This window comes from Thunnus thynnus, chromosome 21 (assembly GCF_963924715.1).
Source record: "Thunnus thynnus chromosome 21, fThuThy2.1, whole genome shotgun sequence".
Lineage (NCBI taxonomy): Eukaryota > Metazoa > Chordata > Actinopteri > Scombriformes > Scombridae > Thunnus > Thunnus thynnus.
In genome coordinates this window covers 14,520,308-14,547,883 of record NC_089537.1, presented here as the reverse complement: position 1 = coordinate 14,547,883, position 27,576 = coordinate 14,520,308, and the positions used below count along the sequence as shown (strand labels likewise).

At 40.0% G+C, this 27,576-nt stretch overlaps 3 protein-coding genes across 8 annotated transcripts in view; 2 read left to right on the top strand and 1 right to left on the bottom strand.

Annotated features, from left to right (window-relative positions):
* Positions 1 to 13,933, top strand: part of rttn (rotatin) — a 32,436-nt gene extending 18,503 nt beyond the window's left edge. The window contains exons 29-49 of the mRNA XM_067577888.1: positions 777 to 905; positions 1,103 to 1,213; positions 1,778 to 1,936; positions 2,352 to 2,429; positions 3,048 to 3,246; positions 3,368 to 3,465; positions 3,569 to 3,656; positions 4,000 to 4,201; positions 4,566 to 4,656; positions 5,021 to 5,171; positions 5,365 to 5,502; positions 6,414 to 6,616; positions 6,824 to 6,929; positions 7,310 to 7,407; positions 7,642 to 7,719; positions 8,205 to 8,331; positions 10,974 to 11,167; positions 11,645 to 11,918; positions 13,149 to 13,252; positions 13,563 to 13,632; positions 13,753 to 13,933. Of these exons, the coding sequence (XP_067433989.1) occupies positions 777 to 905; positions 1,103 to 1,213; positions 1,778 to 1,936; positions 2,352 to 2,429; positions 3,048 to 3,246; positions 3,368 to 3,465; positions 3,569 to 3,656; positions 4,000 to 4,201; positions 4,566 to 4,656; positions 5,021 to 5,171; positions 5,365 to 5,502; positions 6,414 to 6,616; positions 6,824 to 6,929; positions 7,310 to 7,407; positions 7,642 to 7,719; positions 8,205 to 8,331; positions 10,974 to 11,167; positions 11,645 to 11,918; positions 13,149 to 13,252; positions 13,563 to 13,632; positions 13,753 to 13,832 (2,778 nt within the window). The 3' untranslated portion in view covers positions 13,833 to 13,933. The remainder of the gene's footprint in view (positions 1 to 776; positions 906 to 1,102; positions 1,214 to 1,777; positions 1,937 to 2,351; positions 2,430 to 3,047; positions 3,247 to 3,367; positions 3,466 to 3,568; positions 3,657 to 3,999; positions 4,202 to 4,565; positions 4,657 to 5,020; positions 5,172 to 5,364; positions 5,503 to 6,413; positions 6,617 to 6,823; positions 6,930 to 7,309; positions 7,408 to 7,641; positions 7,720 to 8,204; positions 8,332 to 10,973; positions 11,168 to 11,644; positions 11,919 to 13,148; positions 13,253 to 13,562; positions 13,633 to 13,752) is intronic.
* Positions 13,934 to 14,019: 86 nt separating this feature from the next.
* cd226 (CD226 molecule) lies at positions 14,020 to 19,781 on the top strand. 5 transcript variants are annotated; one of them, XM_067577890.1, is made up of 7 exons: positions 14,020 to 14,642; positions 15,384 to 15,710; positions 15,916 to 16,296; positions 16,957 to 17,059; positions 17,817 to 17,871; positions 18,467 to 18,540; positions 19,545 to 19,781. In XM_067577890.1, exons 1-7 carry the CDS (start codon positions 14,579 to 14,581, stop codon positions 19,636 to 19,638), a joined length of 1,098 nt encoding a protein of 365 aa, XP_067433991.1. In that variant the 5' UTR covers positions 14,020 to 14,578; the 3' UTR covers positions 19,639 to 19,781. The 5 variants fall into 5 exon arrangements, with proteins under 5 accessions (XP_067433991.1, XP_067433990.1, XP_067433993.1 ...); XM_067577889.1 differs by having other exon boundaries at positions 15,384 to 15,737; XM_067577892.1 differs by having other exon boundaries at positions 18,467 to 19,781.
* Positions 19,782 to 20,084: 303 nt separating this feature from the next.
* dok6 (docking protein 6) overlaps positions 20,085 to 27,576 on the bottom strand; it is a 51,073-nt gene continuing 43,581 nt past the window's right edge. For both annotated transcript variants that reach the window (XM_067578198.1, XM_067578197.1), the window contains one exon: positions 20,085 to 22,909. In XM_067578198.1, coding sequence (XP_067434299.1) covers positions 22,755 to 22,909 — 155 coding nt within the window. In that variant the 3' untranslated portion in view covers positions 20,085 to 22,754. The remainder of the gene's footprint in view (positions 22,910 to 27,576) is intronic.

Below are 27,576 nucleotides of genomic sequence, written 5' to 3'. Positions count from 1 at the left end.
TCAACCTTGCCTATTCCATCTGTTCAGTTGTTCAACAGTCCATGAAACAATAGCGTAACACAGTGTAGACCAGCTTGCACAGCAGTCGTCAGCACAGAGGTGTCCAAACTTTTATTTTTGCTTTCGGAATGAAGACCCCTGTGGAATAAACTATCGTGTTTACACAACACCTATCCCTGTTCAGTTTGTTTTAATAGGCAGCTTTCATGCACAAGAATCAAGATAACATGAAGATTGAAGGTTAATTTCCTTTTCAGTCAAGATCTCCTGTGACTACTCCCATCTCTCTAATAACAATCAGATATCTAACTCTTTCACCCCTCCCTCTCAAGTCTCTGACCCACCTTTTCACCCAATACTCCTGGCACTGAAGGGCCCTAAAGCTCATCAGACCTTGGGCACCTTTCTCTTCATCTGCTCTTCAGTGCAGTCCCACATCCTGATGGCACATCAAAGCAAAATAATTAGTCTCAGCTGTATTTAGATTTCCTATGGAAGCAGTGAGTTGCATGACAAGCATATTGTAATCACTAACTCAGAAAGAAGTATTCTCTGTTCATTCTCCTGTCTTTGCCTTTGGTGTTGAAATGACAAACAAACAGAAACTGGGAGCAAGATGTGAAAACACGACTTACCAAATCAAAATAACATGCAGTTCTGCCAGCTATGTTTTGTGCAGGGTTAGAAATTTTGAACTGGAAACAATGAAACACATGATTGCACTGCTGTGCACTGTAATCTAATAGTCCCAATGGTAATCTTTGTCATTTGCACAGGTGATCTCATCATTTTACGTAGAGTGGGGAGGCAACTCCATGTCTTTCATGGGGAAAGGCGTCACCAAGAATGCTGTCATCTGCTTGCTTCACCTGTCCCATGAGATGATTGCCGAAAACAAAGACAAGGCAAGTGTCAGTGGTACTTATATTACTACTGTGAGGGTGCTTGTTAGATTAAATGTTGAATTAGATTCAATCATAACCATATACAGCACAGTAAGCACTGACCGTCTGCACCATTGACAAACAGTGACTACACAGTATTAAAACATTTTGTAATGTAACCACAACCATTTCTTTCCTGTCCATTTTGTCTGCATCAGGACTTCATCTCCCAGTGGTCTTTGGGGAATGAGGCCTCTGCAGAAGAGGCCAGTGCCTCTCAGCTCGGTTTGGCCTGGCTTATCCCTCTATGGGTGGACAGAGATCAAGAGGTACGGACGATCTTGCTTCTCATTTTCTTGAATTAATAGTAATTTAAACATACATTCGTTTTAACACTTTAAACACATGTCCTATATAGGACACTACAGTCTTTAATATTCAGCTGTTCACTATTCATTTTTCAGCTCCACTTCATAAACTCTTTCTGTCATGAAAATGTTTCTAGATGCTTGACTTTTGGGACAAAATGAAACCCATAAGAGGCACACAAGAAGTCAAACAAAGAGAAGCACATGACAGCTAGTCGTACCATATTCTCTCTCTGTCTCCAAAAATAAGTTCCCACACAAGTCAATCTAAGAGGCTCCCTTGACAAGGTAGACACTGTCTTTGCCACTGTCTAGACTAGTCTTAGGAATCACCAGCAGGGCCAAAATTCATTCTTGTTTAAATCGCTATAGATACGTTTTGTGTGCCATTTCTGATCCATCACTTTTTCAACCGTGGATGTACGTATATACACCTCGGAGCTTATTGCCCTCCACCTTTCTCTTTCTATCTACTTCTCCTTCCCGAAACATCCACCCAAATTTGTGTCTCCCCTGTCATCCCAGGTGAGGTTTGCCAGTTTGGGTTTAGGCGCAGCTTTGTCCTCAGTGCCCAGCGGATGCCAGGCTCTGTGTGCCAGCTGTCAGAACATCAGCGGAGGTCTGTGGGGCACATTGCTCAACATCCTCCTCGATCAGCAGGAGAGCAGCATGGTCCGCAGAGAGGTACGATGTTAGAACTGCAACACTGCTCTACTGTCTCTACAACCTAAAATCATTTTTATCCTTATTGCTACACAGGAAATGAATAACTCTCTCTCTGGGGAATCCTGGGCCAAAATATAGAACACTAGACTGTGTGTTTTCTTATTTACAGAGATGATTGACCCCAGGTAACCCACCTATTACAACTGTCAAAACTGCTTGTTTTGCTTTGTGCTTTGTGATTTTTTAACACTAGTCCACACATATCAAAAATAATGAGTAAGGCAAATTTCACTTTGACTTCATCTGCGGTCAAAAAATGTGGCTGAACTTTTATGTATTACCATCCAAGTACAGGCAGATGGCACTGTTGCTGATGCAGTTTAACTTGACCCAGTGTGTGTACATGTCTTTTTGTTTTGGTTTGTGTGTCCAGGCCGCATTTATCCTGCAGAACTTGCTGGTGATGCCCATGCCCGCCAACGCAGAGGAGGCCAAGGACTCCCACTGGCAGGTCAGCAGCACTGCCAGCTAGCTTTTATAGACCATGAACTGTTTTCTTTCTCTCTCTTTCTGTTTCTCTCTTTTTCTACCCTCACCCTCATCCTCTTACTTTTAACTTTCCCCCTCCTCTGTTGTTGAGCCCTGCGGGGTTCAGACCAGGGGTGCTGCTAGAATTGAAGTTCTACTGGGGCTCAGGCCTCCAGCACTCACAATTAAATTTAAAACTCTGTTAAAACAGCAACAGCATCTTAATTTGGGATGTTATTACATGTAGAGGGACTAGGGGTGAAAAAAAGATACTGTTCATTCTTATCTTTTAAAAGACATGGATGTTCACAAAATCTTATCTTGTTGTAAATGCCAAAAAAGTTTATGAAGAAATGCAAAGGACAAATCAAACTATGTTAAAAGTAAGGAAACAAAACTTGACATTTAAAGCATGAACACAAAAGCAGGACTTGGCGATTGCCATGTGGGGGTTAAAACAAACATGTTGATGTGAAATGCCACCTCACCCCTGTTTCCTTTGCTCTGATTTTATCAGTGAAAGGTTTGTGAGAGTCATAGAACAATTTGATGTTAACTCATCTCTCTGCACCCTCTACATATTCACAATCCCCTCTTCCAGCATCCCTGTGTCCATGATGAGGTGTCTGGTGTGTCTTTGGTGGGTCTTCCAGCGCTCCAGGCTCTGCTTTACCACTGTCAGTATTTCCAGCATGTGGCCCTTTCTGCCTCCACTTGTTACCGAGGCAGGTACACTTTCCACCTACAGCCTTGTGCTGGTGCCGCCAGTGGACCAAGTCCTCAGGAGAGCACTTCATTAGGTAGAGTTTACTTCTCTGTTTCATAATTATCTATGTTAATTTACCATCCTCATAAGGACAAATTCTTTTATAATATTTTTAGCACAAGTTGATATATCACTTTGTGTATATGCTTGTCTAGATTCTGAGAACTCTCTGTGGTTTTGGAGATGCGCCCAACCAGCACTGACTATCAACTCTAGCCGACCTTCCAGTTCCCTCTCCACCTCTAGCACTGTGGTCAGCTTGCTCTTTTACACTCTGATATGTAGACACGCTAACATTTGGCAAATAAAGAGATTAATTCAAATGGATGCTCACTTCTTCATGTTGTCCATTATAGATAAGAGGTTCAGGGCCTCACACCCCTAGGGCTCCGTCCCCATTGAGCACCACAGAAGATACCACTGCCAGCAGGCTAATGGCTCAAGGTACTACAGAGAGAGAGAATGTCTGTGTGTGTGTGCACACGTGCATTCACAGTCATAGTAACAAGGCACGGTTTGGTTCTTCATAGCATATAAACCTTCACATTATTTTCCTTTAATAGCAGTGAACCTCATTGTTGTCAATTTCAACATCAGTGTATTTATGTTTCTGTCATACATATACAATCCAAAAAGGAGAACATTGTTCTGTAGTGTTTTAAGTTGGTTTGATGTTTTTATGTAGTCAGAATATCTGAAGTCATAGACAGAGATGTGATTCACACAGTGTGTGAGGCAAGGCACTGAGGAAGCGTCTCTATTAGCTGTCTATTGATGTGTTTCATAGGCCAGAGTGACACGGACACCAGTGACTCAGTTACCTCCCAAGACTCCCGACAGGGCGAGCCCTCGGCCATGGAACCTGTTGTCATGGTAACTCCTGACCTCCTGACGGCCCACTGTGGCCTGCTGACTAACCTGCTGGCCATCCTGCCAGATTTTACCCTCACTGCTATCCGACACAACCAGCTCCTCCAAGCGCTGGCCAGGTAAGAGTCCACATGCTCAGTCCACATCAATAACGAGGGCTGACTGAACACACCCTCCCCTCTAATATATGCTGTAAATAATGAACAGAGAACGGGAGAGATAGTTTCTTTGTGATCTTCTTTTTGGAAATATTAAAACGTACATACAATTTGAAGTTGTATCTGGTCTAGTGCTGAAATGTTTATGGTTGACTTGAATAATTGATGGACAGAAAAGTTATTTATAGTAAAGATTATTATTATTATAGTGAAGAGTTTAAAAATAATACAGATAAATACAGAATTAATGTTTATTGTAGCCCTCAACTATTCTAGCTATTTCTTGTAAACAAACTTTTTCCATCATGTTTCTTTTCTTCCACAGCTTAGTGGATATCGGGCCTATCGAGAAATGTCTGACAGAGCTGAAGACACCTAACATCCTACCAGGAGAGAGACAAGACATCAAGAGCCAGGTGAGAAAATCTGTGATAGACAGCTCTGAAGAGTTAAACTGTTTTTGTTATTATGACTTAGCACAGAAAAATGTGGGTGGGTACAGTACAGTGCTAGTTTCAGTGCAGCACTAGACTGTCTGAGGGCACCTGCAGATTTTAGTGTGGGTGGAATACTTAACAAGATTATACTAAAGAGCACACCATTGTTTTTTTCAGATGGGAAAATTAACTTTTAAAAAAAGAATGAGTTTTTCTTATCATAAATTCGTTTTCAGCTTTTCTCCAATCTTACCTGCTTAATCGTTTTTTTTTCATGTTTGATTGCATGCACGCAGGATTAATTTGTGTCAATTTCTTCCTGTGTGTTTGTGCGTGTGTCTAGTTTGTCACTCTACTTCAGTTCCTGTCCAGCTTCTCCAAACTGCTGCAGTCATGTGTCACTGTGAGCCAGGAGCTGATTGGGCAGATGGACTTCCTGAAACAGCTGTTGACTACTTTGGTGGTAGTCCTCATGCTGGACACCAAAGGATTAGGTTAAAGCCTTATATTAAATTCAAACGGAATGATATATATCCCATATCCTCATATATAATGTTTTGTATGTCCCCTTTATCCTTTATCTGTTTTGAAAATCCTCAACTGCAGTATGTCCTACAGTGTGATCTGTGTGTGGGTTTGTGGATGCCTCGTGTCATAAAATTTGTGACTCACTTTTTCCCTCTTCAGATGCAGGTACCCGTGACACGGTTTGTGTGTGCTGGGCAGACGTGTTTATGCTCCTGGCTACTCTGGTGAGGAGGGACAGCTCAGCAGCGTACCCATCTGTCTCTGCTGCGCTGGGGAGACGCTGGAGGACATTTGCAGGTACAAAGATACTCTGCTCTGTGTGTGTGTGTGTGTGTGTGTGTGTGTGTGTGTGTGTGCATGTGTGTGTGTGTGTGCATATATTATAATGGGTGAGTAAAAGTGACAAAATTAATTATACTGGTAAAAGCTGCAGAATTAGTTGTATAATCATGTTTTATAGATTACTTGTCAGAGTTCACAATAATAGATCATTGTCCTGTTGGTAACATTTAGGTGCTGAATTTGATTTAAATTGCCAACTGTGGTTTGAAGAGTCAAGATCTTGACACATCATGAATTTCTGCTGTAAAATCATTTTTTTCCTCAATTCACAAAGCATGATGATCATGATTAGGGTAATTATACTAATTGCTGTAACTCACTAAATAATCAGGATTAGCATTTTCACATATAATTTTGCAGCCTTAATTCTGATACAGAAAAAAAAAATCAGTTCTATCATTTCAGCACATTTGTTGCATCATTACTGTGTGTATTAACTTTCCTGAACAGATGCTAGGATAGGATAATTGCTTCCTGTCCTTATTCTACCTCTACTCCACCTACTCATCTTCCTCTGTGATTAATGGTGCAGCAGGGAAATCTGATGAGTCCAGTAAAAGATGAAAGCTGAGCCTTTGTGCGTGTATTTATGGCTGTGTGTACATGTTTATGGTATCTGGGTGTCTGCGTACACATTTAAATGATTAGTGTGTTCCCCACCAGTGCATACTGTCTCGGTCATGAACAAATATTGAGCTGTCAAGGGATTTAAACAATGGATTTCCTTTTATGTCTCCCTATCAATCAATATGTGTTGCAGTGTCATTCATTAAAAGAAAACTATTCTCCTACCAACTCACAACTTTTTATTTTCCTTCTCTATGTGTGTGTGTGTGTGTGTGTGTGTGTGTGTGTGTATTCTACAGGAACATTATCGGTGTGTGTGAATGAGAAGTTTGTGGACCCTCTCCTCCACACAGTGGCCCTGCAGTTCCTCCGTACAATTTTCACAGAGGAGACAAAAAGACGTGGTGCAGAGGTCACAACCTCGAGCTGTAAACATGCCACTGCTTTGTCTGACATCCTGAACGGTCCCTCAGCTAGCCGGCTATGTGAACTGTTACTGCAGGTAAGAGAGGGGGTGGAGGCATGTGGCAGTCTCTCTCTAGACCTTGAGTAAGAGTAAGAAATGACTAAGCCTGACTTCATGTTTATATACCATACTGTATATGGTCATGACCTGGTTTCAACAATTCAAAAAAATGTATTGTGTCTTTTCTGAGTGTATGGTTATTTGAAATGATTACTGTCTTCACTGTCTGTCTGTTGATGTCAGAGTTTTGAGAGGAGAACTCCTCAGGATCCTTTAAAGAAGCTGACAGCCAGAGCTCTTATGACACTGCTAGCCTGCAGCCCCACAGCTCAGAACCATGCGGCTAAAGGTAATCCCCCCCACCTGATGCTAGAGTAGGAATTAGTCTATCACCTGTTTCTCTTTTTTATTCTCTGAAAACTTAAAGTGGGTCACTAGCCTGTTGTCTGGTGGTTTCCCACAAGATACATGCAGAGAATTATTCATGTTAACCTACATTTTGTAAAACCAGTCCTTGATTGGAAAAGTTTCCAAAACACTATTTTGGAAAACGACTACTGCCAGAAGCTGTCCACCATGGGTTTAGTTTACCACTGTTATATTGAGAGCAATTTTTTGCCAATTATAGTGGATATCTTGTTGTTACGCTTCAAATACTGTGAAGTTAACAATATGAAAAAAAGTGTAATTTCATCCTATTCTGAACCTCTGTCTGTCTTTTTGCTCCAGCTGGTTTAATTGACAGCTGTGTGGAGCAAATGAAGCAGACACAATCCCAGCTCCACCTGGAGTCAGTCCGACCCGGCAAGGTTCCTCACCGCAAAAAGGTGAGCAGAGACTGGCTGGAAATTTCCAGCCTCAGCTATTCTGTGCTGCTTGTGTTTTTTCCATGGTGATAGAATGGCATCATGAGTGAGTTTTCAGATAAATATTATGAACAGCAGTCACAGCAATACAGTTCTCAGCAGTCAGCCCATTTACTGTTTGTGAGCAGTAAAGGTTGATTTTAACTTGGGACTGTTAAACATATTGGTTTTTGTTTTGTCTTTCTATATTATCAGGAAGAAGGCTATTTAAGGGAAGTCAAGCTGACTGTGGAGATCCTGCGGAGTGCTCTTTACCGCAACGATGAATGCAAAGTGAGCCTCTATGTCTGCCTTTTTAATTTCCCACTGCTAATTGTTTTTTAATGGAACCTCAGAGTACCAATGCTGTGCCTGTAAATGAGATTTGCTTAAATGTGCATGGCCCTGCTACATCTCAGCAAGTTTAGCTTCTTGAAGCCAGTAATAGCATTACTTATGGAGCATATTAGCTGGTTTTCATTTTCTAGTGGCCTTTCAGTCGCTAGTGGTTACCTTGGACTAAATAGCCAGGGAGGCTCTACTGCAGTGTTTACCCTGCCATTATTCTCTGCCCCATGTGTTTTTTTCTGCACACTCACAAAAATACTGAGGCGTTTTATGTTGATTTTTGCCATCTGTGTTTTTCCTCTTGTATAAATCAGGGTTTCTCTAATGCATGTTATTACTTTAACCAAGTGTGGATCTGTAATCATGTACACGCTTGTACTTGGGCCTTTTCTTATGCAAGTACATGTGCTGTGTGTGGGTATAATTTGTAGGTGGTGGCCACAGATGCTCGCCTGACACTGGTGCTCTATGCTCTTTGGCCTTGGTTCGTATTGGATGACCCCACCATGGAGGCGGTGCTGGAGCTTTTGTGCGTCTATACAGCCAACTGCACCGCAGGTCTGTATGTGTGTGTCTGTTTTGTCTGTCTGTATGTCTATGTGTTTGTGCAGGCACTGTGCCTGGCCCGTGCCTGCCCATTGCCTCTGTCTGTGGTTAGCAATCTGACTGAGTCACACACGCTTCGCACTAAGAGCCCCATTGTCCTTCCCAATGACTACTGAACAACATTGTGTCTCACTGTATAAGACCAGCGCCTGCTTGCCTGCAAGTTACAATGGACACAGTGTCAGGATCCAAGCAAGATCAAGCTGCATGGCCGTGTAGATGCATGTATGGCAAACGGTTTCAGACCAGTGGGAGATGATGTGGAGAATCACAGAGCATCTCTGTGTTGCCAGAGTTATTAGTATTCTATCATGCAAATGTAAGAGCTGTGTATGTGGAAATCAGAACACCAAAAGACTCGTAGAAAAAGCTTTCTGAGAGGAGGAAAGGCAAGATTCATGGGGAGGAAACAGTAGGGAAAATTTTACTTTGATAAACGGCTCATGGTCCCTTTGATCTGTTTGTGTATGTGCCTGCATGCTTGTGTGACTGGTGGAGTTGTGCAATGGAAATCAGTTTCATCAGTAAGGGAAAGGAAGTTTTATGTGCAACACTTATGAACATTTCTGTGTGTGTGTGTGTGTATCTGTATCTGTATGTGTATTTCTATTTGATTGGCACCGGTTCCTCAGTGGGTGCCTGTGCTCTGATCTAAACTCACTCGCTTTAGACCCCCCATAAGCTGAAGCTGTGAAGCACCAGAAATCAGTGAAGTCTGGCACAGTATTTCCCTAAAGGTTAACTGAACAGCAGGTTGTGTTCAGGCTGCATGCAGCCAGTCTTAGTATTACACCATCCACCCTCAGGCTACCATTTTGTCTCCTGAGACTGCTACATTTCTACTGAATGTTTCATCTCAAGTCTACCTCCTTCATCCAAGGCTTTGTTTGCAGTGCTAGTTCAAGTCGGATTGTTTTTTTTTATCTGTGCCACACATATTTTCATAGATATTTTTGTAGCAACCCCAAAAACTAGCTCCCACAGATGCACAGAAAGTAAAAAAAATGAAAGACAATACTTTTTTTGCCTACATTTGTATGGAATAATCAGTCCTATATGTTACATGGTTGCAAAAAATTAATCAGATTTGAGGCAGCAGAGGGAACACAAGTAGATCCATTATAAAGCAGACCTCCCTTGTCAATTCTGTGATCACCAGCTTTCTTGACAGGTATTGAGATAACCTCAGGCTAACATCAGCATATGCCTGCTGCTGTATGTTACTATTCAAGGATTAGCATAACCAACAAGCTGTCATGTTTTCCAATCAGCAACATCAATCAGTGTCAGATTATTTCTCGTCAGTGCTCTCTGTTTTAAGCATGTTAATTTCTGAATTTTGCATGTAATCTACAGACGCAGCAATTAGTTATCTCAGTTAGTGATGTGAATATGGTGCAAAAAGAGAGATGTTTTATTTACATCGCTTATTTGTATGTTATCTATTTGTGTTTACATTTCTGAATGGCCTTGTAGTAGAATACATTGTAGCCATAGCCTAGGGCTAAATAAATTCCCATCACCCCGAGTCAGGAGAGGGTGGTGGTCATCAACAGTCTAAGTGCTTTCATGGTGAATTAAGATTAAAAGATGAAAAACATTCTGAGTAATTTAAAGCTATATACTCTACATGTAAGATTTCATTGCTTCAAAACTCATAGGGAACACTGTTCTCACAGAAGTGAGTTTCTGTTGGCTACTCTTTTCCCTCTCAGCAGCTACATCCTTATTGTTCCCACAAAGGCACAGTGTATTTTGTCTTTGTACAAGAACTCCACTCTTCTTCATCATTTTTGTCATTTGGCTAGACAGCTTTTACAGCAAAACAAGCTGTGCATGCAGCCATGCAGAGATGTTTTGGTGTAGTGGGCAGACAGCCGTGCAGCCTGACGGGTCAGTTTTTATTTTTGCGGCTACTGGTGCTGCAGGCCGGCCAGCTAGCCAGCTTTAAGATAAACAGAAAGAAGCAACCTGTTCCAAGAACAAGAAGAAGAGAGCATTACGCTGAGTGCTCCATAATATTTGTATTAGACTTTTCTTGGTGCAAAAAGGCGCTAACATAGCCGCTAACTGTATGTAGAAGCATGGTACGGTACATAGCTACCAGAGGAATTATATGATTTTCTGTTTTGACACTTCCCAACTAAACAGATGGAAGCCACTGTTTTGTTGTTGGTAATTGTAACACTAGGGTACATGCAATTTTTTTAAAAACATTTATTTGGAAGAAATTGGCAAATGGTTGCATGAAGTGTTACTTTACAGTGACAGCATGTTTTTAGTATCAGTCTTAACACTGAAGACATGGGGTTAAGGTAGGAAAATAGTATAGGAAATAGTATTCCTTTAAAATAAACCTCCCCCTTTGAACTGCTGTGCTGCGTATTTACTGCGGATGATGTGCTCCAGCCTACACACATTTTACAACTAGGTATGTACAGTATGTGCATGGCTTGTATGTACATGTGTGTCCAGTGGTCTGTCAAAGATCAGGGTTTTTAAATGACATCAACACATTCATTTGATTTTTAAAAAGACAGTTATATCAGTTTAGTTCTCATAGTTGTTTTGCTTTTTTTCCCCCACTTTCCCAGCATGCAGTTCTCTTTGTGGCGGTGGCCCTGGTATTGCACCAGGATCAAAAGGTACCTCTAGTAGCTCTCTGATGAACTCTGTCATGAAGCTGGCCTCAGGGATCGCCCCAGATAACAGCCCCATCCAGAAGCTTGCCTTCTCCCTCTTGGCAAACCTGGCCATGTCCCGTGACTGCAGGGGCTTCCTACAAAAGGTACAAGCCTGGTACACAGCGTACACAACCAGACAAAGTGTACATAACTTAGTGGACAAAGTGAAATCAGACATACAAGCATTAGTGATTTATTTTTGTCAGAGTGAGATATAAGGGCTTTTATTCAGAATTCATAAGCATCAAGTTTTTCCCTAAAAGATATATCTTATTGTAGAATAAGCCTGTTTAGATGAGCCAATTTAATAGTTTTCTAAAGTTTATTTTTTTACCAAAATTTACATGTTAAGTAAATTTAACTTAAGTGAGATATGCAGTGTTACAGAATTTAAAAAAAGGTATTGGCACTGGCTAATCATGGCATAAGTTTCTCTCACTCTTAGCATGTCGAAATCTCACTTTCACACTCACAGTATGCTGGCTGAGGAAATATTTTCTAAACTGGGGAGCAAATCCTAATGATCTATCGATGTGAAACTCTAAATCTCTCTTGTCGCCTTACTTTTTTGTCGCTCTCAGAATAATTTCCTGCAAGCCTTCCTGTCAGTGCCAATGCCCAAAGGAAGTGGTGTTAAGGCCACGTCTGTAGGTTGTGGTGGTGGGAGCCTACTGGGCCAGTGGTTGAGGCTGCTGGTCAGTCTCTCATTCGCAGAGGACGGTCAGCAGAGTATCCTCAGAGTGACCGGAGCCCTGGAACTGCTGGCAGACTTGGCTCTGCACCGTCGCCACGCGCTGCTCACCCTGCACAACCTCTGCTTCTGCCCTGCCAACAAGCCTCATGTCATCGCTAACGGTATGGAAGGGAAGCAGGGGTTAAAGTTTAGACAAATTGGTGGCTTCAGCACCAACTGGGATTGCATTTTTTTTCGGTTGACAGTGTCTGATCGTTCAAGCTGTTCTGTTATCACTCAGAAAGGTATGAAGGGAAAATATGTCCAGAAATGTTATTGTTGCTGAAAGACAGAATAAAACAAGCTGCTGTACATCACTTGAAATTAGTGTAGAAGAATATGTCAGTATTTCAGATTTTCAAAAACCCCAGCAGGTAACAGTCACTACAAAGTTGAAGACAAAAAATAACTTTATAATACCTATTGTCAACACTGAAACAAATTATTTATATTTATATATTGCCAGGACTGCCAAACCCACTGAAAATCAACAGCCAGATGTCCAATTTTTACCTACATGTAGTCACTTTCACCTCATTTTGGTTCTCTGGTCCAAAAATAAACTTTGTGGTGGCCTCCCAATAGCTCTCACCATCCCTGCCAGCTTAGACAAGCCGGCTGTATGCTACCTGCCCATAGAGGAATGAAGAAGGTTGAGCATCTAACAAGCTAAGGAAATTATTTGCTTATATGATTACCCAAAAGAATATAACATAATGTACACAGCTTTTTACACATATCAAACTGTGTTGTTGTCTTTGGTCTTCACATTGTGTAACAATCAGTTAACACAGCTTTTAAAAAGAGGTAAAGTGGTCATTTTTTAACCCTTATGCAGCAGCTTTCTGTAGAAGTACTTCAGGAAGAATGCAAACGATGTACGGAGATCAATAATTCTAAGACGTAGATTTAGAGAGGAAAGGAAGACGTGTCCCTCTGTACTGCACATGCAGTGCAAGCTGCAGGTGGGAGTTGTGGGGACATGGTGGGTGATATCTGTCATGTGACAATAACTGCATGTTTCCTGTGGAAAGACGTTTCCTGCATATGTGTCTCAATCAGTCTTACAAGAAATGCATGATTTGACTTTGACATTGCCATTGTCAAATTTCCACATGAATAGTTAAAAATGTGAAACTCGTGTTGCTGATATACTGTTTAGTTCAATTATTTCCAACTAAAAATATCAATATGTTGTGTTTTCTATATACTAATAATTATCTGTGATAACTGCAATTCTTTTAAAGGGCACTGCTCTCGTCATTTTTAATTAAATGAGCCTTTTTCCAGCAAATTGATGTGTATCTTACCATTGATGAATGTCTCTAATTAGCTGTATGTTTTTCTTTCAGACAAAGCAATGAAAGTATTACTATGCTGTCTGGAAAGTAAAGAAATGGAGACACGCTGTATGGGAGCTTCTGCACTTTGGGCATTGCTCCATAACAATCAAAGGGTACACACACACAAATACACACATGCACCAAAGTACTAAAATATTATGTAGTGACTGCATTTATTGGTTAGCACTGAAGTTTATTGGCAATTAAAAAATGAAATCCCAGGGTGTCTTCATTCTGTCTGGTTCTAGGCCTGTAAAATATAAATAAATCCGCTTGAAAGCTTCATTGTCCTTTCGCGTACAGCTGACCAACCCTTTTTATCTCCTTATTATAAACTCCTCATTATGAAAAAAATATTCTCTCTTGGTTTCAGACTTATCAACACAAGTCTTCCTAATCTGTCTTTCTAATTTCCCATCAAAGGCCAAGACTACTTTGAAGTGTCCTTCTGTTCGATTGAGAATCGAGGAGGCACATACCATCTCTAAGAAGGGTATGCATTTATTCACTTTGATGAAGGCATATCAGCGTCTGTCCCGGCGCTGAATCTGAACATTATGTTTTGCATGTCCAATTGTTTACAGCTGTGCTTTGGTTTTTCTCTAAACTACAGATGCAGAGAGCAAGCAGGAGCCTATGAGCACCTACCTATTGAAGTGCCTTGAAAACCTCTCCCAGCTGCTGAATAACTGATGTTACGATGATGTTATTTATAGTGTTTGTTTTGTATCATGTTTTATACACATTACATATTCATTCATTTTTATATTAAAGTGCCAAGTGGCAGTTTTTAACTTGTGTCTTGTGTGGCCTGAGAGTCAAAGTGTACATACTGTAATAATTCACTTTACTTTGTGGAGTACATTGCCATTTTTTAAGTATACAAGGTGTGGGGTTACACACAGCTGCTGTGGTTGAGGTTTTGTGATGCTATTGTTCCAGACCATACCACCATGGTTTAGTTGGTGATAGCAAGCAGAACTTAACCCACGAAACATTCACAGACATGCAAACCTCATGTTTCCGGGAAATGCTTTCAATCACTTTCACTTTATTTGAATTCATGATTTACAATCTGCAATCATGAAAAAGTCCAAAAGTCAAAAGTCCAAGTTAGAATTGTTGTAAACAAGATCTAAACCATTTATAGTTTGGCAAAATTAAATTTCAAAGAGCTGAGGGAAACACTATTACAATTTAAAAAACACTTGAGCATGGATCCAACCATGCAGCATTATGCCCACAAGCTTGCCACCCATTCCCAGCCCTGGTGATAAAGTGCCCCCTCTGTGTGGAATGAGCTAACAGTGGGCTACCATGAAGTGTGACCCAGTAGCTCAAGGGTTTCTCTGTAGCCATAGAGCTAGCAGGAAGTGCAGCTCGGGTGCCTCTCCACTCATCTCATCAATGCAGCTTTCATTCTCCCTCGGTGGAGCAAGATGGAAGTTGTACAAAAGGACCACTGGTACTTCGTGGTACTCATCTTCATCCCTTTTCTTAAAGGTAAGGAGTTGATTTATATTTTTTTCAGTTTTTAGTAGATTATTCTTTCATGAATGGCAATTACAACACTTATTGACAGTTGAAAGTGGCTGTTGATCTTTAGGATATTCTGAAAAATGTGAATCTAATTTATTAATGTATTGATATAGTTTAATTTTATCACCTTTGATTGTCTGTAATACATTATAAAATTCCTTCATTCTGTTCCCTTTTAGTTGAATTCTTTGGGAAGATGGTAGAAAAGCTTGTTATTGTAAATTCTTCAATACTGTAAGAAATTATTATTGTAAAACTGCCAGAACTCTCCCAAGGGCGTCTCAGGACTTGAAATCAGATGTCATTCAGCTCAGATAAAAGGCTTTGAAAAGTTGGAAGCTTGATCACCGACTATTGTCAGTTGTGTTTACGTGTACTGGCTCAAATTAGCCTAATTACCATTACTCAAGGGATGGGCTCAAAGCTGTGAAAGTCTGTCATAATCTTCAAGTAGAGGAGATGTAGGGTAAGATTTAGGTGTACACATAATTAATTGGAAGTTTTATTTTCTAACCGGAAAATGTAAAATATTTAACAATTTTGACAAATTCTACAAACAATTGATTTGTTGTATCTAGTTTAGATTTACTGGTTTGCTTTAATTTCATCTGAACATGAAAGTACAAGTTTGCACTTTCTTATAGAAGTCATGATTTCAAGATTAGTAAATAAAGTTGAATAAACAATCGAATGCATTCTGTCCAGTTGCCGTCCTACAGAATCAGGCTGTTGTTACAGTTCATCTGGAGGAAGGGATGGTTCTCGACTGTTTGTGCCCCTGGGACGGCAACCTCAGCATGGTGTCCTGGACCAAAGTACCAGACAAGCATCCGATAGCTGTTTTCCATCCAGAGTTTGGAATGGCCTTCTCTCACCATTACCGAGAGAGGATAGACTTCCTGAGGACCACTCCTATGGATGGAAGTATATCCATGAAGAACGTCACACATCAAGATATTGGGCTGTACCACTGCTCTGTTCAGACGTTCCCTCAAGGCCCCTGGACCAGGAACATTCAGGTGGAGGATTTAGGTAAACGACATGGCAGAAAAAACAGAGGTGCAAATTCTAGTTCACTATGCCCCCAATGAATGACTAAAACGACTGATGTTAGAAGTGAAACAATGTAAATTACCATTCTGTCGTTTCTGTTACACATACAGATTTCTGGGAAATCTTTGTACTTTTTTTTTGATAAACTGTTTCCTGTGTGTCCCCCTGCTTACTGGGTTCACAGATGAGCCACCAGAGGAAGAAGAAAGCACAGAGCCTCCCACGCCAGAGGTGATCGAGGCAGACACAGAGTTTGTAGGAGAGCAGAACAACAACCTGACCCTCAGCTGTAACCACAAGCACAACGGTACCGTTAACCAGGTCATTGTGGAGAGAATGGCACATGGCCAACCCTGGGGCATCATTGGAGTGTGTAAGAAGGTGGAAGGGGGCCTGGTGAGTGAGGACTACAGCGACAGGGGCAGGATCAGCTGTGCAGACAGCCTGGATGTCAGTCTGCACCTGACAGGTGTGGTGCAGGAAGATGGTGGTTTCTACCGCTGTACCTTTAGCACAGATGTCGGCATGCAGACCACCACTATGCTGCTCACTGTGCCCCCTCCAGGTACAAAACCAGACATCATAGTAATAATAATAATGATAATAATAATAACTCTATTTGTATAGCACCTTTCATACAAGAAATGCAGCTCAAAGTGCTTTATAACAAAAATTACGTTGACACAATATAAAAGAACATAAAAGCATGTAGAAAAAAGAAAAAACGTTGTAACATCATCATCATGTTAAGTATAGCATGATGTAGTTAACATACATGTGACAGGATGATAAATTGTTTCTCATTCTTAAAATGGTTCATGGATGTAAATATGTCTTACAGAGAGCAGTGATTATGGAAACAATGAATACAATGAATGACACATCAAACCTACATGCTTGGGATTTTAGTCTCACATATTTCAACAGCATTGATCTGCACATGCAGATGTACTGCTCAAACCACAACATCCTGTGGTACTTCTCTAGTACCGGGGGGCTGCTTTTGTAGGTGATGGTGTGATAGTGTTTGCACACTGCAAGTACTACATATACACCTTAATGTGATGTTGTGAGTCATGAGAAAACAGTGAGGCTCAGACAAATATGTCAGTCATCAGAAATACTAATAAATAGATATGTTTTGTAATCTCATTGCATAGAAAACCATTGTTTTAAGGCCGTTTTGGTCCCTCTTTCATTCTTTCTTCTCTCCTTTTATTATCAGGTTACTTCAGCCTGTCTATGTACATGATGTATATTTATGTCGCAGCTGGAGCTGCTGGACTGATTTTACTCATTATCATCCTCATAGTAGTGGTGAGGCACAGGTAAGATCCTGCTTCTTTAAAAAAAAACATCAAGTGCTTGTTTCTTTGTTGTTCGAAACAAGTGAGTGATACTGACAAAATCAAATTGGGTGTATTTGAGTGAGTGTACAGCCATTCAAGCGGCTCTGCTTTGAGCTAAATGCTAATATCAGCATGCTAAGATGTTCACAATGACAATGTTAACATGCTGATGTTTAGCAGTTATAACTTTCCATGATACCATGTTCACCATCTGATGGGAATGTCATTACTTTTGCAGGTAGTTGGTCACCAACCAATCTGTTGGACATATTGAAATTTTGGCCCAATGATGGCAATAGAGGAAAGGTCAGGTTTTATTAAAATTAATCCAAAAGGTGACCTGATTTCATGGCAGTACATCCAGTAGTTGTGGATAATTTGACTCTGATCTATCAACTTATGGTTACACCAGATGAAAAGTTAGGGGATCACTAGAGTCACTATGATCGTTCCTCTGGGGACCAAGAATGTCTGTACCAAATTTCATGGCAATCCATCCAATAGTTGTTGAGATTAATCAGTCTGGACCAAAGTGGTGGACCGACTGGCCACACTGCTGGCCACACTGCTAGCACGACTATTTGACCCTATTCTTCTTTCAGAAGAAATGTACTCATAAGTAATTATCATTAATAATGATTGATTGAAACAACTGCTGATGAAAAATCCTATATTTTTGGTATGTTTTTAGCACCTACAATTCTATTTGTTGATTTTTGTCTGATAATTACCACAGGAAGAAGAACAGGAGGGAGGCATACAGAGTCAGGCTGCACCCATCTCAGAGACAGGTGAGCCTTACGTTATTCATCACATCTACGCTTGTCTTGACAGTAGACACTTTTGAGTCACTCCCTTACCTTCTCTTCAGACATTGTGTTTAATTACAGTACCATTACACTTGCCTATTAATCTTATTTGATACAGCAAATTCTATCATCATGTAACCAGCTATGCCTTAATATAACTGAACCTGTAATAGCTTTTAGATAATGCTATACAACAGCTTGTCAAAATGTAGCAAAAGATGATTGAAAATGTAACATTGTATCTTATAAGTCCTTGATAATGTAGTAATAGTGATTATTTTCTCATATGTGGAGTAATCTCAGTCTAATGATGTAATAATAATAGTATTAACTGATGATGTCAATTGGCTATTCTGTTATAAAAATAAAAATATACTGTTTATGATGTAAGAAAAGCTGTTTAATGTAATTTTTGTGCTCTTAAAGCATATTTCATATTTAAAGGTTTTTTCCTATTTCGGGAGACATTTTATGACTTTTTGCCAAGCTGTTGTACTATCAGTCATTACATTATCCCCTGCCACATGTTTTTGTCTAATACCTCAAATACTAATACAAATCTACCACGTCCTCACAGCCAAACTTCTACGAGAACATCCCTGTGTGTCCCAAGATCACAAAGAAGTCCAGGCAGATAAAAACTTGCCCAGTGTATGTCAACCTGCACACTATGCAATCATACAAAACCAGACATCAGCCTCATAATAAATAAATGAACAAACATAAACATGATATACTACATAATGTGAATGTGTAGGTTTCATCTTTCACAGCTGCCAGTGTGCCCTCAGCTAACAAAGCACATTTATTCATGTATATATGAGTAAAAATAAACTAAAAAATAAATATTGACAGGCGCAGATTATAATTATTTATATTTGAGGGTTGTTGTTTTTTTTTTTTTAAATAAGATGCCAGGATCACATTGACAGTGATTAATTATTCATACTGTGGTTTGAAATGACTTAACAAGCTGGTGCTCATGTAAGTCTTAGAAGGCTGACAGGTTTGTTTGAGTCCAGCCCTGCTCCCACTAATTAGATGTAGTATGTACTGCGTAAAATTACCATCGAGGAAATATTTGTTTTGGGCAAAACAATATTTGACTGTAACTATCAGGCAGAAAGAGCAGACAAAAGCCTGTATAATCATTCTTTTCACTTCCCTAACCCTCGAGTAAAACGATTGACAAAAGCCTGTGTAATTGTTGCTCTCCTTTTACTTTCATCCCTCCTGGTTTCTATTCAATGCTTGACAATGGTGTCTAATCATCTAACGGAAGAGAAAAGCAGTCACTCAGCACTGTACCATCACTTGAGACTGTTGCATTCCCCAAAGGGCTCTCCGTCTAGGATGGCTGCATTCTAGTTACAGCACGGTCTTATTATGAAAGCTAAACTCTAATTAGCTAATCCTGTGCTTCAGTTTATTGCTCCTCAATCATTTACTGTCTATCTGCTGTATACTGAATGTATGGGTTGTTTTTTTACTCTGCTTTATAACATGGTATGATAAAATGTTTTCCAGTCATATTCATTGTTTTTAATTATTTCCGAGCTTAACTATATGTTCTTGTAGATTAATGTCTCAGGCTTATGGTAGTGCTTTTATGCTGTGTGTTGTTTATGTGTACTCTGATCAATTTATCTCCATAGAAATGGAGGCAGTGGCAGAGGGAGTAATGGAAATGTGGACTGTTCCACTAGGAAACAGGACAAAATGTGGACAAGGTGGAAATACAGAGCATAAATGGACAATGTGGCTTTGAATCAAAGGTTTATTGCCTTCTCATCCTGCTGACTGTGTTATACTGTGTGTGTGACCCACAATACTGAAACTGATGAGCATGTCTGTAAACGACTCAATGTGGTTAAAATAAAATGTCATAGCCACTACGTCATTGATTTCTTGTGGTGTGAGGGTGTGATAAAGCTTGTTCTAGGAAACCAAACTAGTTTCTGTAAAATGGAAGACCCCATGTCTCTGAATAAATGCTTGAAATTCCTAAAAGAAAAGTTGAGAAGATTGTTATATTTATATTTACTGTAAAGACAGATGAGTGGGACCAATCTTCTCACCTGTCTCTTGGCAAGAAAGCAACTATGCTAATTTCCCAAAATGTCAAACTATTCCTATAACTGAATTTTACTTACCTTTCATTCAACACTCCTGTTGACAAAAGGAAAAAATGCTGATACATGATAGAACATTCAGTTTATTACCTTTTTATCATCAAAAACATTACATATGTACATTTAGTGAAAACTGTAGTCCTACTCTCAATGTATTGAAAGTGCTATAAACATATATTCTGACAAAAACACAAAACATTTTGGACACAAACACAATCATATAATTGCAAGGACAAAAAAAATCATGATGACACATCAAACCTACAAACAAGATGTACTGTGAATGGCTACGAAAACAAATGATAAAGTCAACTAGAACTTTCTCCAGTTATCTCAGTGAGTTCGGCTCTGATGCTCCAGATGTAATAGAACTGTTATACATACATTTATTAACCACACTTGAGCTAAGACTCATCTAGGGCAGAAATCTGGCCAGATATGTTGACTGTCTTTCTACAATACGTGTGACCTTTTGTAGATGGGCACTTTGAGGCTCAAATTAATATGAAGTTTGTGTTCTCTTAAATACAATATACACAATAAAGTGACAAACTTAATTTGAACACAAGATAAGTGCTTTTACTTATATCCAGTTCTACAGGAATCTAGTATCTACTGTATTTCTAGACATTAAACTCAAGACAGAACAACAACAACAAAAAAACTAAGTGAAAAAAAGTGATTAAGTTTGACATTGAAGGACTGCTTTGCTGCCTCAAACTGATTGTCACTGGAGTCAGATTTTAGTGTCGATGCTGTAATTTCTGGATTTGCAACACAAATACAGTAAAAGAGATGATTCAGTCTCTGGTGTCAGCCAACAGTGGGCGATGTGTTACTTTCTAAATGATCTCTGGTTAAGGTGTTGCTTAGAATTATTCTATTTTAAGACTTTTCAAACTGTTTTGAAGGTACAAAGCTCACTATTTTGTCACAATGGTAAACTCAAAGGCCAAAGACGATGCTTTGATTACAGTCTCACACTCTGCGGTCTGTGTCGGAAGGCACTTCTTACTCTAGGAGGATAATGCAGAGAACATTATCATCACAGCAGTTGTGTATTCAGTGACAAATTTCACTTACATGCTACAGATAGGATTCACTGAAAATATTTTGTGGGTTTTCTGCTGATTTTGACTATTTTTAATGACAATGACCACTAATGGTATTCCCTTCTAGTTCATACTGTTGCTAATTGATGAAAAACAAGATGGTATCTGCGTCAGAATCTAGTGTGTTTTTAATCTCATTGTGTATGCTTATGATTGGAAATTTTAGTTTTTAACATTTTGGGATTTATGCTTTATTGCCGAGAGTTAAGAGAAGATGGATAATAAATATGAAGCTACCACCAGCAGCAGGTTAGCTTAGCTTAGCACAAAAACTAGAAAAAGGAGGAAACAGCTTGGTTGGCTCTGTCCAAAGGTAACAAAATCCACCTACCAGCACCTCTAAAACTCTCTAATTAACACATAACATTTTGTTTGTTTAATCCATACAAAAAAGCGTAGAAACAACCTGTAAAACTGTGATTTTACAGGTGCTGGTGGGCAGATTTTGTTACCTTTAGACAGAGCTAGTGTAGCTGTATCCCTGCTTCTAATTTGTGCTAAGCTAAGCTAACCTGCTACTGGTATTCTTATTTAACTATCAGCTTGAAAGCTGTATTCCCAAAATGTAAAACTATTCCTTAAATGACAGTCAAAGGTGTATGGAAAAGAGAAAGCCTGAAGAGGTCCCCTAACACTTATGAAGAACACTTTTCTCATTCAAGTGAATGTGAAAGTGTGTCCAAATTTTTGAGTGGTACTGTATATTCATGGTACTTTTTCAGAATTTAAATCTTGTATGAACATAACAGCAGCTGGGTGAAAACTACTATGATTTTTTTTATTGCCACAACCGAAAACTGAGTCCCATGATGGCAATATTTCACAGGTCACAAACATCACTTCTTTCCTTTTTGCTAATAAACCAGTTATCAGATAGAGCAGAGAAGCTATTAAAATCAAATTGCGCTGCTAGTATAATGTAAGGTTGGCAATTTAAAGTAGAGGCTCCGAGAAGGTTGCATTGTATAATTTCTGACATGACAGTAATTTCCTGGTATATCAACGCACATTCCTGAATGACTTTTTCTGTGCAGGCTGTAACTGATTAAGGGCTTTAGCTGATTCATCACTGCCATCAAAGTCGGTTTTTGTGTAAGGCATTGATCAATTTCACATTCTTGAAAGGAAGCAAAGTACAGTAAGTGTGGGAGGATTATGTGTCAAAAATGGTGGAGTTTCTCTTTAAATGGTATCTGAAGCTGGACATTATTGGAACGAACCCAATGTAATTTCATCAATTTTTAGACCGAAAGCCTGTCTTAACATTGTTTTACTGCGGACCTTGGTGTGTTAGTACCTTTAACTTCTTATAAGGTGTAGTGCTTTTAAAAAAAGGGGTCATGCTGGCTGTAACAGCATAATGGCAACATAAAACACTTTAAAACTACATTTAAAGGATTTTTGGTGCAATCTTCAACGCTACTGCTGCTGTCACATGAAATACCAAAAAAAAGGACATCGTCCCTTTGCAGGAGACCTTTTCATGTACCACTCTCCCTACAGTTGACACTATTGTTTCAGTATCACCAAGAAATGATATATTACACATGTCACTATACATATTTCTACAACCTCTCTACAGTGGTGGTTAAAGTGTCCAGTTTTGGTGGAGCAATTCTTGTCATTGAAGGGGTCTCAGGCTGCAACTGGATTCACGGCCACTAGAGGGCGACGGTGCCTCTTCCTGGTGCGGCCTCTCCTCCTGTTCATGCTCGTCTGACAGAAAGCTGGGGAACGTCTGTGCTCGGGGGATATAAGTCATTGTCATGCTGGTTCCTGTGGGGGAGGGAGGGGAGAAAGTGGAGAAAGACTCAATTGAATATCTTTAAAGGGATGAAATAAGTTCATCTGATTCAGTTAACTGGCCCTCACAAGAAAACAATATGGGATATTTCTAAGACAATAGATACATTATACGCCAACTGTTGCTTAGCTACTGTCCACACTGATATCTACAACAAAGAATGCAAGAATAATCCTGACATTCTTTATTTAGGTCAAACGATCCTTCGGGAAGCCTTCTGGTGTAGGTGGTTCACAGAAAATGCAAAAACAAACTTTAACACAATAACAAATGTGATGGAAAATCCACCTTTCACCTCAGATAAACAACTTAATTTCAGAGTGATCTGTGCTGTCTCATCTTCTCGGACTGCCTGCTGGTGTCTTCTCTCTCTCTCTCCCCCGCTCTCTCCCTCTCCACCTTAATTTAAATTAATTGGTCCAATTTGTTCTGCAGTTCATATTGGTTAACTGCACCGAGAGGGAGTAATGGATACTTGTGGGTGGAGGGCTGTTCTGTGCAACCATGAGACCATTAATAATATATTAGAATGCTGTTTGGAGATGTGCACGCTGAGGTAGGTTGAGGATAAAGTGGATGGCAGGATGCTGATCATGCACTGAACAAGGAGGAAATAGCCACTGATCAATATTTCAGGAGGTGCAAAACCTAATACAACACTGTCATCAACTCTAACCAGCAACCCTCCGACCTATAGCATGTATGTAGCTACTAATACAGCTGGCTGAGAGATGGTGATGCACATCAATACATTTCATATGTTTCAAATCCATTCACCTCCAGAGGTTAATTGAAATTTGATTAAGAAATTGAATTAGTCTTTAATTTTCTATAAGCTGGTTTCTTCTGGGGCCACATTGATGAAATTGACAAAGGGATCATTTTCTCTTCTGCTCTCGGTGCTGAAGTGCTTATTAGCAAATATGATTTTAAGCTGTGCAAATCATTCATAATAAAGCAAAGACACACACACACACTGCCTCTCCTGTGTGGTGCTGGCAGCACTAGTCATGATGCCACCAAAGGGAATCGGGCGCAGACCGCAAGACGCACTGCCAACTCACCACGACATGGAATATAAAACATGACCCAGTCAGCTTGGCAATCAATGTCAAGTGGTTGTGTGAGTGTGTGTCAGAGCCACAGAGAGCAGAACGAGTCTAGTTTAGAAAAAAAAAAAAGAAAAAGAAGTGTGTGTGTGTGAAGACAGTGAGGAGGTAAAACAAAGAAAAAGCATTTTCCTGTGTGAGTTAAGGAAACAGCTTGCAGGAGGAGGCAGAGAGGAGGCTAGTGTGGGTGTGAGGATGAGACCAAAACAGTACCAGCCATAACAGGTGAGTCATACACACACACACACACACACACATATACACATATACACCTCTGTCCTCAAGTCTTGCCTTTCCACCACTCCCTGAAATAAAGAAAAACGAGATAAGGCTCCAGCTTAAGGTTTTAAATGCAGCTCGGCCCGTTTTCTAGAAAAAAACACTGCGACTGTGCGGGTTAAAAAAAAAAGGGGGGGACACTTTCTCTCCCCTTCTCCGTTGTACTTAATAGATTGCTGAAACGACTGGTGCGCAACCAGGCATATCCTTTTCACATCTTTGCCAAGACAATCCCTCTCCTCAACCAAGGCCAATTTGGGCTGCAAAAAAAAAAAAGAAGAGGCAGGGAGCCCAGCGCAGACAGAGAGGGCGAAACAGATCTCATCAGCTTCTCTGTTATAAACAGCAGTGTCTGTTGTGTGATGCCAGACCCCTGACGAGAGCCACGTTTTTGGACAGGACACTCGAATGTACACACAAAAAAATAAAAAATAAAAAAAGAGAGAGAGAGATGGTGTCAGCATGCCTCCTCTTCTCTTATCCCTATGAGAAGCAGACAGTGATTTGTCAGTGCCTTTTCATTACCAGGGAAGGTCATGTCATCCTATCTGGCCTGGGGTGGCAGCTGCTGGGCCGGAGCAGGCAAGACAGGCAGGGAGGGCACTCACACACACACACACACACACACTGACAGATACAATGGCGGGCCCAGACACACACAAGCGGCTATTCATGCATTCATGTAGGCACACACACCTGTCTGCACCTTCCTTCCTCACAGCACGATAACCCAGGTGGCATCCTAGTAACAGCTGTAACCAGAGAAAGAGAAGCTGCCTGTACCACAAACTCCAGATTATGCAAGACTGCTGACATCCAGCTTTGTGTCTTTTGTGTGGTAAAACAGCCACAATGAAACGGAGAAAAAAAAAGATCAATCCAGCTCACCCTAAAGATTGGGCCAGTTCATTTAAATCTGGATTCAAATATTGGACGCTGATGACTGAGATTTAAAACTTTCCCTGGCGACTCCATGCATCCGCCGGAAAGAGACCGAAACAGTTGACCTAAGTTTTACCTGGCTGTAATGAATTTTTCATGGGATTCAGTTTTTGCATCTACATCTACTATGTTCCATGTCGCCTGTTGCAGATAAGACACTGTTATCATCCTTTCCTCCTATCATCTTGTCCCCACGCCTTTGATACTTGCTCCCTCTCTGTAAAATCCCCTCGTATCACTCCCAGCCGATCAAACTAAGAACAGCGCTCCATTCCATTAGAATTGCTAATGCTACGGCACTAAACTGTGGAGCACAATGAAATGCAGGAAGACAGAGAGAGAGAGAGAGAGTGTGTGTGTGTGTGTGTGAAAAGGCACAGAAATTACATAAAAATGAGTCTATGAAAAAATACAAGCATTCTTGTCCCTTTTCTATTCCAATATTAGAGTTAGTAATTGAACCATTTCTGACAGGCATGGCGTCTTGCTCTTTTAACTCAGAAACTTTAAAGTGCACTTATTTCTTTGCATCAGCAAACTCGGAGAACACAGCAGTTTCAGTGAAATGCAAAAGGGTGAGTAACATTAGAGGAAGTGGAGGTGGAAGGCAGTAGAAAGTAGATCCATTGTCTTAAGTGTCGAGTTTCTGCAGATTAAAGAAATAATATTAGGTTTTACCACAGCACATCCCTCAGTTTCTTTTAAATAAAATACATTTGACAATTATTAATTTCAATTATGGAAAACAAGGCTTCTGGGAAGCATTTTTGAGAAATTTCCAGCTAAATAAAAAGCAGATGTGAAATACAGTGTATTAAAATAAAGGTGGTACAGTTCTTCACTTGCCAGGTCCCCCGTTAACTCAGGATGAGAAATAAACAAATAGGTGAATAAACCTCAACGGGACAGGAATCTGTGTTCCTTAATTATTCCCCCGGACCCGCAGGGTATTTGAAAGCAACCCGTGCATGACTCAGCAAATTGACTGTGCTGATTGGATATTCATCATGCACACGGTGATACAGCCAAGGAGCAAAAAAACAGCCAACCATCATGGTCCAAAAACCTGATTTCTTACCTCTATTCATACCCAAATCATTATTTCAGTGAGTAATATTAATATTATTACTGAAAAATAAAATGATGTATACATTTCTGAATTCCAGTCAAAGCAAACACCCAGTACTATAAACTGGAAACACTGGTAAACACTTATACTAATGTCCTGGAAATTTCAAGAATTTTTTTCAATAATTTCCTAAAAGTAGCTGCTGTGTAACTGGAAATTCTTTTCTTTGAAAGGGTTATATAATTCGGTAATACATATAGTTGTTTATAGTAGTATATATGTATATGTATATATACTAATGAATTTTTAAGAAAGAATATAATATGCTAATATGAAGTTTGACAAACAAAACTACACTGAAAACTAAGTGTTTTAAAGAAAAGTCTAATTAATTAAGATTTTTTGCAGACTAACAACTATGTATGAACCCAAACATAATGAGTAGAAACCAATATAACACTTTTTCCATCTTTTCTTATCATCTGTAGCACCCTTTCTGTAAAATGTCCTAAAACTTAACCATTAAATACCTGCAAAGTACTCTTTTGCACATTTAAGTATTTCCTTGAGGATTTTCTAACAACCTTTGGCTAATTTAAGAACTTTACTTATGGCTTTGGCCACTGTATACATGTCAAAATATGTACACAGCTGTGTACGAAGGTGTGATTATAAAACAGGAGATGTAAAAATCTTCTGCCAATGAGGAATCAGTGCAATAACTGTGTATGGCTTTGCTCGTCTAAGGACTCCTTGCAGCCGTGTTAAAAGCAACAACAGCACCTGACATGTGTGAGCTTCTCCTGTCATGCCTTTCACAGTCCAAACAACCGGTGTCACAGCAGGAGTTAAACTCCTGTCACTTCCTGGAATCACCTACTCTTCCTCCTTGTCTGACGAGACCTTTCACTGCGTCCTCAAACACACTGATGCATTCAATTTATTCATGGGGGGAAAGAGGAGAGATAATGGTAGCGCTGAATGCGTATGAGCAGCGGAAAAAAGAAGGTGGAGGGTTGTTCCGATTCGGACAGACACACAGAGAAAGTGTGGGAGGAGCAGAGAGGATGCCAGGGTGATGGATGAGGGAGAAGCTCCTCTGCTCACCAGAGTTTAAAAGGAAGAGTTTAAAAGGAGAGTTTACAGAGACTGGGCCTATAAATAATGACCCTGGCATGCTCAAGCTTTTCTATTGACTGTATATGTATATAAGAACATGTTGATGTTTGGAATGGAAGAC

Excerpts from the sequence above, each read along its gene's own strand:
- cd226 (XM_067577889.1), top strand. The coding sequence starts at position 14,579 with ATGGAAGTTGTACAAAAGGACCACTGGTACTTCGTGGTACTCATCTTC. Across the intron at positions 14,643-15,383 it reads CTTCATCCCTTTTCTTAAAG|TTGCCGTCCTACAGAATCAG; the intron begins GTAAGGAGTTGA and ends CATTCTGTCCAG. Across the intron at positions 17,060-17,816 it reads ATAGTAGTGGTGAGGCACAG|GAAGAAGAACAGGAGGGAGG; the intron begins GTAAGATCCTGC and ends TAATTACCACAG.